This window comes from Callionymus lyra, chromosome 17 (genome assembly GCF_982586985.1).
Source record: "Callionymus lyra chromosome 17, fCalLyr1.hap1.1, whole genome shotgun sequence".
Classification (NCBI taxonomy): domain Eukaryota; kingdom Metazoa; phylum Chordata; class Actinopteri; order Syngnathiformes; family Callionymidae; genus Callionymus; species Callionymus lyra.
Window position 1 is genome coordinate 12,426,999 of NC_141834.1, and position 15,305 is coordinate 12,442,303.

A 15,305-nucleotide genomic window follows, 5' to 3' on the forward strand; every position below is an offset into this window, starting at 1 on the left:
TGTTTGATAACTCATTTATTTGCTATTATATTATTCAGCAGTCAACATTTGTCGTGTTTATTCTTTTGAGGAAAAGTAAGATACTAATATACAAGAAACTCATTCAACATGGACACGATTACATCCAATGATTCAAAAAGGAAAATAATTGAATATTAAAAGAACATTTTCAATGAAAGAATCCAACGTTAGAAACCATTATAAAACTATATATTCAACCATTACTTTTTAGATTTCCCACCAAAAGCATAAGAATGATTAGAATCCTGACTGAAAAGTTCTGTCAGAGGAGGTCACATGACCTCGTTAAGGAAAATCAATTTGAACCTTTAGGATCCTCTTAAGAGTGCGATTTACTACAGACTACTGCAGTTGTCAACGGCCTGATGTGTCGTGTATGTTGTTTGATCGTCACGAGATGAAGCCGATCTAGATTTATTGATGCTGTCGAGCAGAAAACTGCAGCAGTTTTGGCTTCAAGGCTTTTAAATGTTTTTCCTCTGGAGAATGTTTTCTTAATGTTCTAAATATTAGCCTTTTCTCTTGTATAATGTACAGTGAATTATTCACCTTCATTCCATAGCATTATATCCATTATCCTATTTGTTTAATTTGTCATCATTTTTTAAATGTTTGATCAAAGAACATTTTCTGGATATTTGAAAATTAAACTTTCCTTTTTCATATATTTTTTTTTGCTCACTCTGATTATGCAGTTGTATGTTGTTTTATTGATTTCATAAACAAAATAATGACAAAAAAGGATTTAAATGCAGCCACAGCGCCACCTTCAGGCTCAGTTAGGACCAATTTCACTGGAGCTCATCTTGAAGCTACAGGAGGTTCTGATGAGCTCAACAGAAGCGTGTCCTCATCTCTACGAGTCACTGCATCAGAACATGTCTTCAACAAGCAGCCTGAGGAGATTTACAGATATATTTACACCAAACTGTCCATGTTTATTGCATATTCTCCCTCAGCATCTTCAGTCTCTCGTCATGAAGCGGTTTGGATTCCATCTCTGCTTCTTCCTCCAGCGACGCTCTGATGACTTCCTTCAGTGGATCCACACCAGAACCAGTGAGAGCTGAGACCGGAACCACTTCCTTAAAGGTCAGGAAGTTCTTAGGGATCATGTCTTCTGGTAACAGGTGAGAGAACTCTGCAGATGGAATTAAAAGGAAGGAGTGAGTAGTTTGTGTGTGGAACAGTTGACTCCAGACAATTTGGAGGTTTTTTAAATGTATTTATATATTATTATGTTGTTTTTTTAGTTTTAAAATAATCATCAATATTTTGTATGTTTGTAGAAGTCTCACATTAATAAACTACATTTGCATTGATATACGTTATTATAATCTTGGTTTGTGTCGTCATCCGTCTATCAAGGGGTCGCTTTTTAAAGAGCCCGTCAGTGACCTCCTTTTCTTTAGCGGAGAGTATGAGCTACAGAAACGAGATAAGTGTCGTCTCTGACTATGATTTTGGGGGCGCTTAAAAAAGCGAACATTATGATTGTCACGCATGATAGTAAACATTAGCATCGACGCATCATTTTGGAAGTTTGGGGACGTGAAGTTTCGCCAGTTTGATTCCCGCTCTCGACATTTTAATTCTATTTAATTTTTCAATATTTTTACATTTTATTGTTTTTTCTTGTGTGCGTTTGTGATAATTTGGTAGTAAGTATCTTTGATGTTCTGGTGCAGACGACAGGTTGTTAAAAGTTTCTTAATAATTATTCTGTATGATGTATGTCAAAGTATAATTCAAACATTTTTCATTTATATCAGAACAAGTAGCATAATAAACATTATTATCCATCATTAGCTTAAAGTGACAAGATTAAAGTGTTGATTTCGACATGTAATATATAGGATAGGCAGGAAGAAGAATGTACTGGAAAAGAGCGCCACATAGAATATTTTTCACCAGCCACCTCTGGTGTGGAAGTATATCAGTGCCATCAGAATCGAGTCGAATTTACATTTAAAGTGTTGAAACCCATTTTTGGAAACTAAAATTGTTTTTTTTTTAATTACTTTGATAATTTCACTCAATAATTTGTATAATGAAAAGTTGATATTTGTATTTAATTTAACTTTTGAATTTAAAACATTTTACATTTTCAAAAGTTTTTTTTTTTTTTACGAAGAGTTTGGTATTCTAATTCCATTATATATATTTATATTTTGAAATATTGAATTAAGACATTTAAGATGTTAATTGTTGGAATTTATTTTAATTATAAAATAAAAATCACATTAAACATATCAATATACATAATATTGAATAAAGATATTCTGTTAAAAAAATAAAAAAAATAACACCATTTTAAAATATAAATTACTGAACTAAAGATTCAATGCTTAATATTAAAACATTTGAATAAAAATATTAGTCATTTAAGTGTTAAATCGAGTCAATAGTCTTCTGGTACTTATACACTTCCATAGATATGCATGAGAAGATCAAATATAAGAAAATATTTCACTTTGGTTTGACAACATTTACCCTGTGGATTGTGAAGTTGCTCCGTCAGCTCTGCGAGATTCTCCTCCGCCTCCGGCAGGTCCATCTTGTTGACCACCAGCAGAGCAGGTTTGGTCAGAAGCTCCTCCTTGTACAACTCCAGCTCCTGAAAGCAAGAGTCGGACCATGAGATCACCAGTGACATAACATACATATATATATAGAGAGAGAGATCATACGCACCTTCGTCAGAAGCTGCACGGCCTCAAACGCCGACCTGAAGGGAGTATTAGCGGCCAACTGGAAGCCACCGACGTCCACCTGAGGTCAGAAAACATCCTCATGATCTGCTCCACACAAACACACACTGTGTCACACTCACCACGAACATCAAGTGTTTGGTTCTCTCCACGTGCTTCAGGAACTTGTGGCCCATTCCTTTGTTCAGGTGAGCGCCCTCGATCAGACCCGGCAGGTCAGAGACGGAGATCTACAGCGGACACTTTAGAAAGTTCTTCCTCTTCATTATCGTCACACTTTCATTCATGTACCTGCTTGTGGTCTTTGTACATGATCTTGCCGATCTGAGGCTTAACTGTTGTGACTGTGAAAGAGAAAATATTATGAGTCTTAAAGTGATTTTAATCAATAATCCTGGCGTTCAAACGTACAGGCGTAGTTGGCGATCTCCGGGATCGCGTTCGACAAACTCTTGAGGAGAGACGACTTCCCAGCGTTTGGGAACCTGACGTCGACACAGAACCCGGATTAGAAAATTAATCTGTGAGATAATGGAGTCCGGGATCCTCACCCGACGAGGCCCACGTCGGCGATGAGTTTGAGGTCCAGTCGGATTTGTCTAACTTGTCCCTTTTGAGGGTTGAAGTTTGTGTTGAAATATCCTCCTCGTCCTCCTCGAGCCACCAACACTCGGTCGCCCACAGCGTTCAAGTGACCTGCACAGAAGATTTCTCTCGTGACACCAGAGCTCTTATATTTACTCTTTATTTTTGTGTGATTTTAACACTATATTTAGCTTTATAATCGTTTTAAAATATTGTTCATGTTTTTATTATTATGTGTATAAAAGTGTTAATATAGTTTTAATGTCCAACTGTATTTTAAATCCATTTCTACCCAGAACTTGCTACTCAAAGTTTACGATCTTATCTTAAAGAAAAACTACTACGACATCATTAACATTTTCAGTCGAACGATTTCTGTCACCACTCCTTGTTTTTATTTCAACAAAGACAATGAAATATTGACAAATACATTATGAAGGTTAATTAAAGTCTAAATAAATAAAAACCCATTTTAAATAACTTATTTTGGGCTAGCTAGTAATGGCATGACTCGGCAAATGCTGATTATATTACATGCCGAAGCTTAAATATTTATAATAAAATGAGTCATTTATAGAATTCATATTGATATTTTGGTAATTTAGGTTAGGTTAGGTAGAACTTTATTGATTGAAATTGTTTTTTTTCCAAATTATCCACAGCAAATACAGCAATTTTTCATAAAAGAATAATCAAAATAAAATAAGAACAAGAACAAAGAGAAATACAGAGAAAGAACAAGATGATACAATCTAATTTTAGTACAATACAATTTAGTTTTACTTTATGCTGTTGACATCATTTTATTTTTTTCGCAATCTGTACCAGTGCGTGACATATTCCAAGTTACACAAAAAAATAATCTTTCTTGTAGTGTTGTCTTAAAGGTGTTTTATTTTGAAAGAATGATCCTGAGTAGCAGTTTCCTGTGACTTTAATTAAGAGGCTTTTTGGGTCACATGCACTTCGTAAAAGAATAAGTCTGTAAACCAGCAAAACATTTGTGAAACACAAACTCTATTTGATCTTGTTGCAAACACTGATTTTATTTTTATGAGAATGAATGTCAGCATTAACCTGGTCACGTTGTAAAAAAAAAAAAAAGCTGGGGGCCCCTGGACTAAATGCATCTTAGTTATTCTCTAAATCTATATAAAAAAAAAGTGTTTATTTCTTATAGAACTAAAAAAAAAAAGTTTGATATACATTTCTGTTAATTTATATAGTAGTTGTTTGATTTAAAAGTAAGCAAGTAATTTTTATTTATATAGCGCTTTTCCAGACCAGGGTCACAAAGCGTTTAAACAATCAAAACAATATTCAATAAAGTATATACTTTAAAGGTCAAGATAAAACTGATAACACAACAGGAGTTCCAGAAACTCAAGGAAAAGCCTGAACAAATAAAAACGTCTTAAGATGTTTCTTGAAAGGGTTAAAACGTGCTGACAAGAGTATAATTAAAACCTACCGATTATCCTTTCATCATCGGTGGTGACGGTGATGCCGACCGGCACCGGAACATCACGGTTGGCACCTTTCTCTCCCTTCAGTGAATGCATGCTGCCGATAAAAAACAAAACAATTGACACGTCAGTCAACCGTTGGAAGACCATCCGACCCAGAAGACACACTGACCTGCTGTTGCCTCCTTGTCCTCCTACAAATCGCTTCTGAGGATACTTGTCCTTCATCGACCTCAAGGTTATGTTCTTCGTGGCCACCACAGAGACGCTTCCTCCCTCCCCGCCTCGGCCGCCGTGGCTGGGCAGACCCTGCCCGCCGCTGCCACCGCGGACATAGAGGCGCAAGTTGTCCACAAAGTTTCCATACTAGACACACAAACATGAACAAAAAAAACATCATTTAAAAATGGCAAACAGCACAGAAACATGTTAAAAATTGGAATTAAAGATTTAAATATTGAAGAAAATAAAAAAAAATTGAATTGCTGGGATCTATTTTTCCTTTCTCCACTCTAGTCTTACTTCAACTGTAGTTAAGTGTCTTGAGATAACTTTCTTATGATAAGACACTTTAAATAAAATTGAATTGAATTAAAAAATACTGTTTGAAAATGACACAAAGCTTAGGAACATGAGTTGTATACTTACTAGTATGTTTATTGTTATTATTGTATAAAAAAATAAGAAATAAAATGAAGAATTTACGCTCATGCTTTAACTACTTTTATTCTGTTTTTTTTTTTTGTTGTGTTTTTCGTCTTTAAGTTTCCTCCTGATGCAGAACTTCTTCTCAGAGGTCAATGGAGTGTTTACACTTGGCCACTAGAAGAGCTACATCACCAAGCTAGCTAACATTTACCCTCAAATAGATCGTTTGAATCGAGACATGTCTATTGAATACATTCATGGGATGTTCACTTGGGGTTGATACTTACTTTACGGAAGCATATCCTGCAGAGTTGAACCATCTTGTGTTTATATACGTCAGGATACTTGCTACATGCTAAAGCTAGCCAGCATGTGTGCGTCCTGATGACGTCATACGGCGGAGCTTGACGGAGTCACGTGACCATTAAATCGACACGTAAGTAATTTTTTTTTTAAATTAAAAACGGACAAAATAGAATTATTTAATACGTTTTTTTTAAATGGACGTGGCGGGTTAAAAATAATTCACTTAGTTATTAAACTGTCTAGACACACGTGACCAAAACGTGAAGTACGTAAACGCGTTCAGATGCGTTCAAGTGTTGTAGTTTTTTTTAATTTGTTTAACACCAATATTAAGGTAAGGTAAGGGTAAGGTAAAACTTTATTGACTACTTTAAAAAATAGTTTTTTCCAGTAGCCAGCAATTTTTCATCAACAATAAAAAAATAATACATAAAAAATAAAATAAGAAAAGAACATAAGAGGAAGAACACGATGACACAATCTAAGTATAAAGATAAAGACAAAGAACATAGGTCAAAGAAAAACAACAAAGACAAAGGATACAAAGACTAACATAGAACAGAACATCCAGATACTCTCACTCCACTCCTGCACCGAACTCAGAATTGTACAATTTAATAGCCTGAGGGATGAATGAGTCCCTGAGTCTATTTGTTTTGCACCTGGGTAGGAGCATTCGTGCACTCATTCTGCTTCTCTTATCACTGATGACAGTGTTCAGAGGATGACTGTCATCATCCATGATGGACAGTAGTTTGTTCAATGATCTCCTCTCAGCAACTGTCACCAGTGAGTCCAGCTTCATTCCAACCACAGAACCACCCTTTCTGATCAGTCTGTCCAACCTGTTGACACTCCTCTTGGACACATTCTCACCCCAACACACCACAGCATAGAACACCACAGCATAGCACCACTAACAAATATATATTAACTTAAAGAGCAAACCTGGGAAAAGTCCACATTTCATAAACATATTTTATGAAATAAAAACATTAATTAAAATATCTAGGATATTTAGCTGTATTTTTACTTGATTTTATACTTTTTTCTCGGTGCCCCCCACAACAAATACTGTATAAAATATGGGACCCCTGAGGAAATGTTCCTTGATTAATTGTACTCACATTTCAATATATATTATCAGTTTGCGTATTGTGAGTTTAGAGCAAACTGTTAAAACATATTTGAATTTATATTATAGAAAATTCCATTCTTCCCTTCCTTCCTACTTTCTAACACAGCACCGTGAACGGAACACACGGAGCCATCTTCAGTGCCCTTCAAAATAAGATAACTAAAACGGAAGTAAACGTCTTTAATGCCCTTCAAAACAAGATAACTAAAACGGAAGTAAACGTCGGCTCACGGCAGGGAAGTACCTCAGAATATTATAAGTAACAATATTATTTAGTTTGGCTTAAGTAGTATCTTGTGACACAAATATAAAAAATAATCGCGACATTTTTCTTGAACTTCTCTCGGTCGCGCGCAGAGGAGAGACGCTCTCCTTTTCGCGAACGCGCATGTCGGTGCAGGGATGCGCATGTGACGCGGAATCCACGCGCAGGACCCGGTTCCCTGTACAAACACACACACACACACACACACACACACACACTCCACGGAGACAACCGTGGACACCGAGCAGACGTAGAGATCGACGGGTTCGACACAGGTGCGTGTTCTCTTTATCTCGCGCGTGGGACCTCCCACCCCCGGCACGAGGCTATTTAAACGCGTACCCCAAAAAAAAAGAAGGCTTGCGTGGGCTCTGAGGGGGAGCAGGTCGACACGCAGGTTTAAAGACAGAATCCACGGTAAGAATCCATCGTGAGTGTTTGACCTGAATGATGCAACCATGGCGACAGAAGCACGTGCGTGTACTGGACTCTGGTACTTCCAGACTTGAAGGAGGTTTTTGTGTGTGTGTTCGTGGGGTGTTTTGAGTGGGGCTGATGTGGCTTCCTGAAAATAAGCGGGTGATGGAAGCAGGTTCGCACATGTGTGTATTGTGTTGTGGTTGTGACACTTCCTGTCAGCATCAACTTACCATCAACTGTTTAAACGTAAACCGACCGCAGCACCATCACTGAAGACCCCGTGACAGTGAAGACCCATAAATCTAAAGACTTTCACATGATTTAAAACGCATAAATCTGAAATAAATCTTTATCTTTATTTTTATAGTAACTCAAAAATAATTTAGTCTCTATCGCCCGTATTAGATTTGAGTCATAATGCATATTTTTATTAAAAAATATTCCTGGATAAAATGTCCTCAATGTGTTATTAGAAACTGCATTTCTATATTCAACACATTATTTATTATTGCGTTATATAAATACAACGTTTATTTAAAACCATTTCCTTCAGTGACTTGTCGCTATGAGACCTCGGCTCCCACAGTGGTTTTTGAGTGATGTCAAAAGCTGTTTTAGAACAGTGTCGCAAATAAAATGATGTATAAATAAAGTTTAATTGTTATATTTAATTTACTAGCAAAACACATGTTTTTGATAAAGTATATCTAATCTAATATTGTAACAGGGTACAATATTATTACAATATTAATATTAATATTGTGATGGCAGATTCAGCGCCGTGTGGTGCAGCCTACTCCCATCAGTATGTGTGAATGGCTGTCAAAGCGCTTTGTGACCCTGGTCTAGAAAGGCGATATATAAATAGAGATTATTATTATTATTATTATTATTATTATATTATTATTATTATTGTAATTGGAAAAAACAATTTCAATATCAATAAGGTTCTACCTAACCTAATATACAACTTTGGGACTTTAGTAAGTACTGGATTTACATCTAAGATAACATACTTTTATTGGAAAAAAACCCATAATATAATAAAGTATTTATGAATGAATTAAATTAATAAAATATTGGTCATATATTTTTAAAGAAGGATGGACAGGCCTTTCTTGAGGATTTTTAATTGTTGTAGGTAAAAAAAAAAGTTACATTGAAACACATTATTTTCGTCTTTATAAAACATTTTATTTTAAATTTTCCTTCTAAAGACCTTTTGCCAGTTCATAATTGGACCGGACTGAGAAGGCACCAGCTTGAAGTGGCCGCTAACAGACTTAGAACTTCCATATGTTACCTTGAATAGTTGTCTTTGTCTGAAGTTGCACAACAGCTTCATTCACAACGATTATCAGAAAAAAAAGTGTAACATGTATGGAAAGCACAGCCAACGCCCTTTTCCTGACCAAAGAGAAGTCCGGGGATTACCTGGTTTATGGGGCGGCGTTGGCACCGTTGGGTCCTGGATGTAGCTTTTGTGCCGAGTGGGAGATCTGATGGGCCGGTTCTGTCACAGTGCCAAGTTAGCATTCTCATCTATTCAATACTGTGGTGAAGGAATAAACAGAAGCGATGGGATTACGGCCCGTTCGTTGTGATCACGGGAGGGTGAGGGGTATGGGGGGGTAAGGGGGGAGGCGGATTTGCTGCCCACAATAGCATTGCTGTGTAGTACTTAATACACGTGTTCAATGGGAGCTCCGACCCACGCCTACATAAATCTGATTAAAAGTTCCTCTGGTTTGGGAGGTGACGCACAGAGGTTATCAGAGGCTAGCAGAGCAGCAGCTAGAGTTCAGCGGAGGCATCACGAGTGCACGAGCGTCAATGAGCGACTGAACCGGATTAGGTTAAAAAAAAATTGTGTTTCAGTGCTCGGCTCTGGCTGCTGCCATGCCTCTCCTGGAAAAGACCACGACACCTCAAGAGAAGCCGCCGACTTTTCCCGTGGTCATCATAGGTGAGCTCCTCCTCTCGACAGCCATGTAGCAAGCTGACTACGAGTGTTGGAAAATATCAATACGGCAAAATATATATACATCTTAAACCACTGTTTCGATATTCACTGTATCACTATTTTATCTTTTATTTCCTATTATTTTACATTAACAGTTCAATGAAGTATGTTTAAAATAAACTTTTTTTTAAATTTATTTAAAATTAAAATTATTTACCTCGTCTTTTTTATTTTACTCTTGTGTTGCAATTCAACTTCCGGCTGCTAGATGGCAGCAGTCAGCTTAATAATGAAATCCCGACAATGACTGAGGACGAGGGGATACAGTCGACTCCAGCAGCTTTCAAAGCTAATGCTTGGACATATTTTGGTTTCAAAACAAATGAAAGCAGTTACGACTTCGGTCTGTGAAATCAGCAACACCAGAGTCAAGTACTGGACAATACTACAAATAAATCCTTGTTACTACAGTATCACTATATATTGCATCAACGTCCGGGTATCGTGATACATATCTTATCGTCAGATTCTTGCCAATGCACGCCCCTCAATGCTAACCTCTAATTCCTTCGTCGTCTTCAGGTAACGGTCCGTCTGGAATTTGTCTCTCGTACCTGCTGAGTGGATACAAGCCGTACCTCGATCCTACAACCGTTCACCCCAATCCTATCCTCTACCGGAAACTAGAGGAGAACAAGCATTTGTCCGTCACCGAGCAGGTAAAGAAATGACAAATAGTCCGGGTCTGTCAAAGATGTGTGGAACGATAAATCAAAAGTGCGTTAAATCTGATGAAATTGACTGAAGTAAAGTTACATTTTTGAAAATCAATGAAAGTTCAAGTGTAAAGATGGATCATTTCACTCAAACTTGGCTCAGTGGTGAGAAATCAAACTTGTGACCATCGAGCCTGAACACTTCAATAATAAGGACTAAAGGAAATGAAGATATAAAACAGGGCCTGTGTAATGATCCGACGATTTTTAATTGGTGAATATTTTGGCAAATAACTGCAAGAAAAACATTTAAATGTGTTTAATTCACCCATTTGGGCTATTAGTTAATTTATATTGGAGGAAATTATTAAATTAAGTATTATAATTCAACAACAACTCCAATCATAACCTTGGTAAATAAGGAAAAACTAGGAAATTAATTAAAGGAACTACAGTATATTTTTACCCTGAATTCTTAAGGACCACATATATAAAGGGTATAGGCCGCCTTTGCACATGTTTGTCATATTGTTCTTTTTTAACTTTCTTTTAAAAGCAGTTGTTTGTTTGTCTTCTAAACATAATTAGAAGATGGACCGTTTAACTTCATATTTTTTAAAACCCTTCTAGCCTCGATTACACCTGAATAATTAAACATTCAACCACAAAAAAAATTCAGTATTGGACGTTAAGAAATTGTACAACTATTAATAGAAGTTTCTACTTTAGTAGTACTACTACATTAGTAATTTAAGAAGCATTTGTAGCTTTAATATAAATATTATTATTAGTGCTGGTGGGAGTAGTACAAGAAAAAGTAGCTGTGATAACAATAGTTATAAAACTATTATTAGTACAACTAGTTGTTGTTTGTAGAAGTACTACTAGTTGTAGCATATGTTGTAGTAGTAATAGTAGCATTATGATTTGCCGTAGCAGAAGTACTAGGAGTAGTACAATTTGTCAGTAGCAGTAGTTGTTCTTATACTAGTATTATTTGTGTTTGCAGTGGTAGAAGTAGTAGTTGTAGTTCAATTTGTAATGGTAGAAGTTACCTTAATACTATTTGGATTTACAGCATTAGACGAAGTAGTTGTAGTAAAACTAGTAGTATTTGGATTTACAGCATTAGACGAAGTAGTTGTAGTAAAACTAGTAGTATTTGGATTTACAGCAGTAGACGTAGTAGTTGTAGTAAAACTAGTAGTATTTGGATTTACATCAGTAAACGTAAAAGTTGTAGTAAAGTGTTCATAATATTGCGTTAACACTAGTAGTTTAGGTATTTGGAAATACTAGTTGAAGACAAATTTGTCATAGTGGTAGTTTTACTAATACTAGCAGTAATTTGTATTTGCAGTAGTAGAAGTTAGTACCCAAACACGTGAAATGTACTCTTTTTTTTCTTTCAAATAACCGTTTTTTAAAAGTCTGGGTAAATGAAATACTGTTTCTGTCCCTCCGAAGGATCTTGAATACCTGAGCGAAGGTTTGGAAGGACGGTCAGGAAACCCAGTGGCCGTGTTGTTCGACACACTCCTGCATCCTAATGCCGACTTCGGCTACGAGTTCCCTCCGGTCCTCCAGTGGAGGAGAGACAAGCAGCAGCGGGTTCCTCATCTGGTGCTGGGGAAGGGAACCCCTGGTGGTGCCTGGCATGTAAGGTGGTCCTCGTGGAATCCTTCTTCTCGGACTCACGTTCTTCTCTCCTCAGGCCATGGAAGGCTCCATGTTGACCATCAGTCTTGGCATCTGGATGGAGCTCCCAGGGGTCAAGTACAGAGACCTGACCAATGGGAAAAGAAGGTACTTATCGTAGATGCTAGTAGATGCTATTAGGGGTGTTCTTGACCTTTAAAGTATATATTTTAGTGAGTATTGTTTTGATTGTTTAAGCGCTTTGTGACCCTGGTCTGGAAAAGCGCTCTATAAATACAAATTACTTTACTTTACATTATTGGCGAGAAACTGGTGCTACGATATGTATCACGATTTACAGGCAACGATACGATATATTGCAATACCATAGTAACAAGGATATATTTGTAGTATTTTCCAAGTACTTGACTCTTGGTGAAGTGGTAACTGCTTTCATTTGTTTTTGAAACCAAAATGTCCGAACATCAGCTTTAAAAGCTGCTGGAATCAACTGTATCCTCTCGTCCTCAGTCATTGCCAGGATCTTGCATGATTTCAACGATTTTTTATTTTTAATAACGAGGTAATAACGGCCAGAAATTGTAATGTAACACACAATGAACAAACACAGTGTATATTTGCATGTTAATTGTACTGTACATGTACTGTACAAAAAAAAGTTTTATTTATGGACACTTTATTTAAACATTAACCATGAATATACTTAAAAGTGAAAACAGAAAATATGGATACGTGTTGAATATGATATCGTGCAAAAATATCGTGTTTATTTAGTGTTTGGATATTTTCTTACACACCTCATGCTAGCGTTGTCTGTCGACAGGGACGTGACCAGCGACAGAGCTACACCCAAAGAGATCTCGTCCTATTACCAGAACTACGTGAAGCTGAAGGGCCTCCAGAAAAACTTCGTGGACAACACCTACGTGACGTCGGTCCAGAAGCTCAGTCGGGGACAGGAAGTGGAGGCGCTGGATCGCGGTCCGGCCGGTGCGGCGGAGGACGTTTGTCACGAAGGGTTCAGAGATCTTGTGACGAGCGGCGAGGACGGCGCTCTCTGGGAAGTGCGGGGTTACCAGCAGCTGCAGAACGACGCTCACATCCCCTTCTCGCTGTTCGCGCAGAACGTGGTTCTGGCCACGGGGGCGTCCGATTCGCCGGTGCACTTGAGCGTGGAAGGCGAAGACCTGCCGTTCGTGTTCCACAGCGTCTCCGAACTGGGCGCGGCCTTGACCCAACGGACGCTGGACTCGAACTCCGACCCGGTCTTGATCGTCGGCGCCGGTCTGAGCGCGGCGGACGCGGTGCTGTGCGCCTGCGAGAGCAACGTGAGGGTCCTGCACGTGTTCCGTAAAACCGTGGACGACGCCGACTTGATCTTCAAGCAGCTCCCCAAGACCCTTTACCCGGAGTACCACAAGGTCTACAGCATGATGTGCTCGCAGACCAACTCACCTTCTCAGAAAAGGCCTTCGCCGGCAGGCGTGGCCTCGTCGGTCTGTGCCAAGATATGCCAAAAACCGCAGCTGGGCCGAGGCCCGGGGTCCGTGTTTCCGGACTACACTAGTTTCCCAGAACACTGTGTGCTGTCGTTCCAGCCAGACAAGAAGTGTCTGCTCCAAGGGAACAACTCCCTGAAGGCGTTCAAGATCTCCATGGCTCTGGTGCTCATCGGGACCAATCCCAACTTGTTTTTCCTCAAAGGCCAGGGTCGGTATCTCGGCCTGGACCCGGAGAAGCCCATCTCCTGCAAGCAGAACCCCATCGACATCAACCCCTTTACGTTCGAGTGCACCAAAGAGCCGGGACTGTTCGCCATGGGGCCGCTGGTGGGCGACAACTTTGTGCGCTTTCTGAAGGGCGGCGCTCTGGGGGTCGCCTCCTGCCTCCTGAAGAGACTCAAGAAGAAGGAGAAGCTCATCAGCGGCGGCGGGAATGACTTCATATGAATCCACAGAAGATCTCGGGGTGCATGAAACTGTAAGGAGCTGTGTAGAGCCTTTTTTCGACTTCTTGGAGTGTGTGTCAATGCTTTCTTGTCGGGTGTATCTTCGTCAGCGACCGAAACCTCTGGCTGTTTTCACGACACGTGGCTGTTTTGCTCGATCCAGGCGTCCCTTACAGTTGACCATCGCTTATTTTGGAATACGTTTGCGGCCATCTTTGACAATACTCATGCTAACCTTGTCAAAGCGTCAACCATCGATTCAAGGATTTCTGGGCCTCCTGTAGCAGTTCCTTTCCCCAAAATCTAGAGGGTTTTCTCCTATGCAAATTTTTTTTTTTTTTTTTTAATGGTTTGAATGTATTCGTCATTGCCTGACTGAAGACCTTGAAGGGACGTTTTGATTTCAACGCATCTCAGCAGCAAAAGGAAACAAGTCGTTTAAAGCAGCACTACGTGGAATCTTGGCTTCGCAATTTCCGTAACGTAAATCTTTAGCTTTTATTTCATAAGTTCTCCACATGATGCAATGTCCAACTGCTTTACTTCAGTGGCTAATAAACGGTGATTGCACTCATTTCCATAACTGTTAAAGTAGAGAAACAATGGGAGTCTTTCTCTTAAGATTTTAGCTAGAAACAATCTTTTCAATCTTACGTATTGCTGCTTTAAGGCTCAAATGCACCTCTAGACTTATTTATCGCTGAAATCTTGCAATGCTCGTTTTTTCCCCAAGAGTAATAATCGACCTTTTGATGAGCCAAGTCTTAAATTGCCTTTGAGGAAACGTCAATAATCCCAAAAGGATTAATTAATCCAAGAAAACAAGAGTCTCCAGGGGCTCGTCAAAGCAGTTCCCGGGGTATTTTAGCGTCAACATGTCGGTCCCAAAACGCCAGCGTTGAACTGACCAACCTTCTATGAATGATAACCTGGGATTAAAAAAAAAAGATGCAGTTTTGGGAGGATCCGAAATATTAATTATATTTTTTGGATGGTTTTGCTGACGCACTTTTAAATCAGAATAACATCATTCGTTTTGGCAACAAAATGTTTATTAAAATGTAATAACATGATTTAAGAGAATTAAGAAAACAAGATTTATTTAAAAACTCCATTTAACTTTTTTTTTTCACCCTTAATTTAAGGTGCATTAAAGTACAAGTTAAAAAATCAAGTCTAATAAAGTTATTTATTTTAAATATACAAGCAAACCTCAAACATATGATTTATTAAAAATAGACAAATAACATTTTGTATCTCTAATGTAAAGATATGAAAATAATTGTAATAATTAGTAACGTCTTGGTTTGTAAATTGAAAAATAACTATTATTTATGGTTTATTTAACACGCTGCTGGGTGATCCAAAATGTTGTTAAAATTATAATGTGATATTTAATGAATGAAATAAAACTGGTGCAAATTTAACAAGGTCTTACCGGAGCAGCGACGGAACTCAC

General features: G+C 38.2%; 2 protein-coding genes across 4 annotated transcripts; one reads left to right on the plus strand and one right to left on the minus strand.

The window, feature by feature from the left end:
* Positions 1–41: 41 nt before the first annotated feature.
* Positions 42–5,843, minus strand: gtpbp10 (GTP-binding protein 10 (putative)). Its single transcript, XM_087778863.1, has 10 exons — positions 5,719–5,843; positions 4,956–5,149; positions 4,789–4,880; positions 3,284–3,428; positions 3,144–3,217; positions 3,024–3,076; positions 2,855–2,962; positions 2,716–2,793; positions 2,515–2,638; positions 42–1,162 (listed from the first exon to the last, which is right to left on the minus strand). Exons 1-10 carry the CDS (start codon positions 5,749–5,751, stop codon positions 960–962), a joined length of 1,104 nt encoding a protein of 367 aa, XP_087634989.1. The 5' UTR covers positions 5,752–5,843; the 3' UTR covers positions 42–959.
* Positions 5,786–15,254, plus strand: osgin2 (oxidative stress induced growth inhibitor family member 2). Of its 3 annotated transcripts, none has more exons than XM_087778848.1 (6): positions 5,786–5,867; positions 9,439–9,526; positions 10,106–10,242; positions 11,707–11,898; positions 11,954–12,045; positions 12,722–15,254. In XM_087778848.1, exons 2-6 carry the CDS (start codon positions 9,460–9,462, stop codon positions 13,845–13,847), a joined length of 1,614 nt encoding a protein of 537 aa, XP_087634974.1. In that variant the 5' UTR covers positions 5,786–5,867; positions 9,439–9,459; the 3' UTR covers positions 13,848–15,254. The 3 variants fall into 3 exon arrangements, with proteins under 3 accessions (XP_087634974.1, XP_087634972.1, XP_087634973.1); XM_087778846.1 differs by lacking the exon at positions 5,786–5,867 and adding an exon at positions 7,108–7,557; XM_087778847.1 differs by lacking the exon at positions 5,786–5,867 and adding an exon at positions 7,108–7,415.
* The last annotated feature ends 51 nt before the right edge of the window (positions 15,255–15,305 follow it).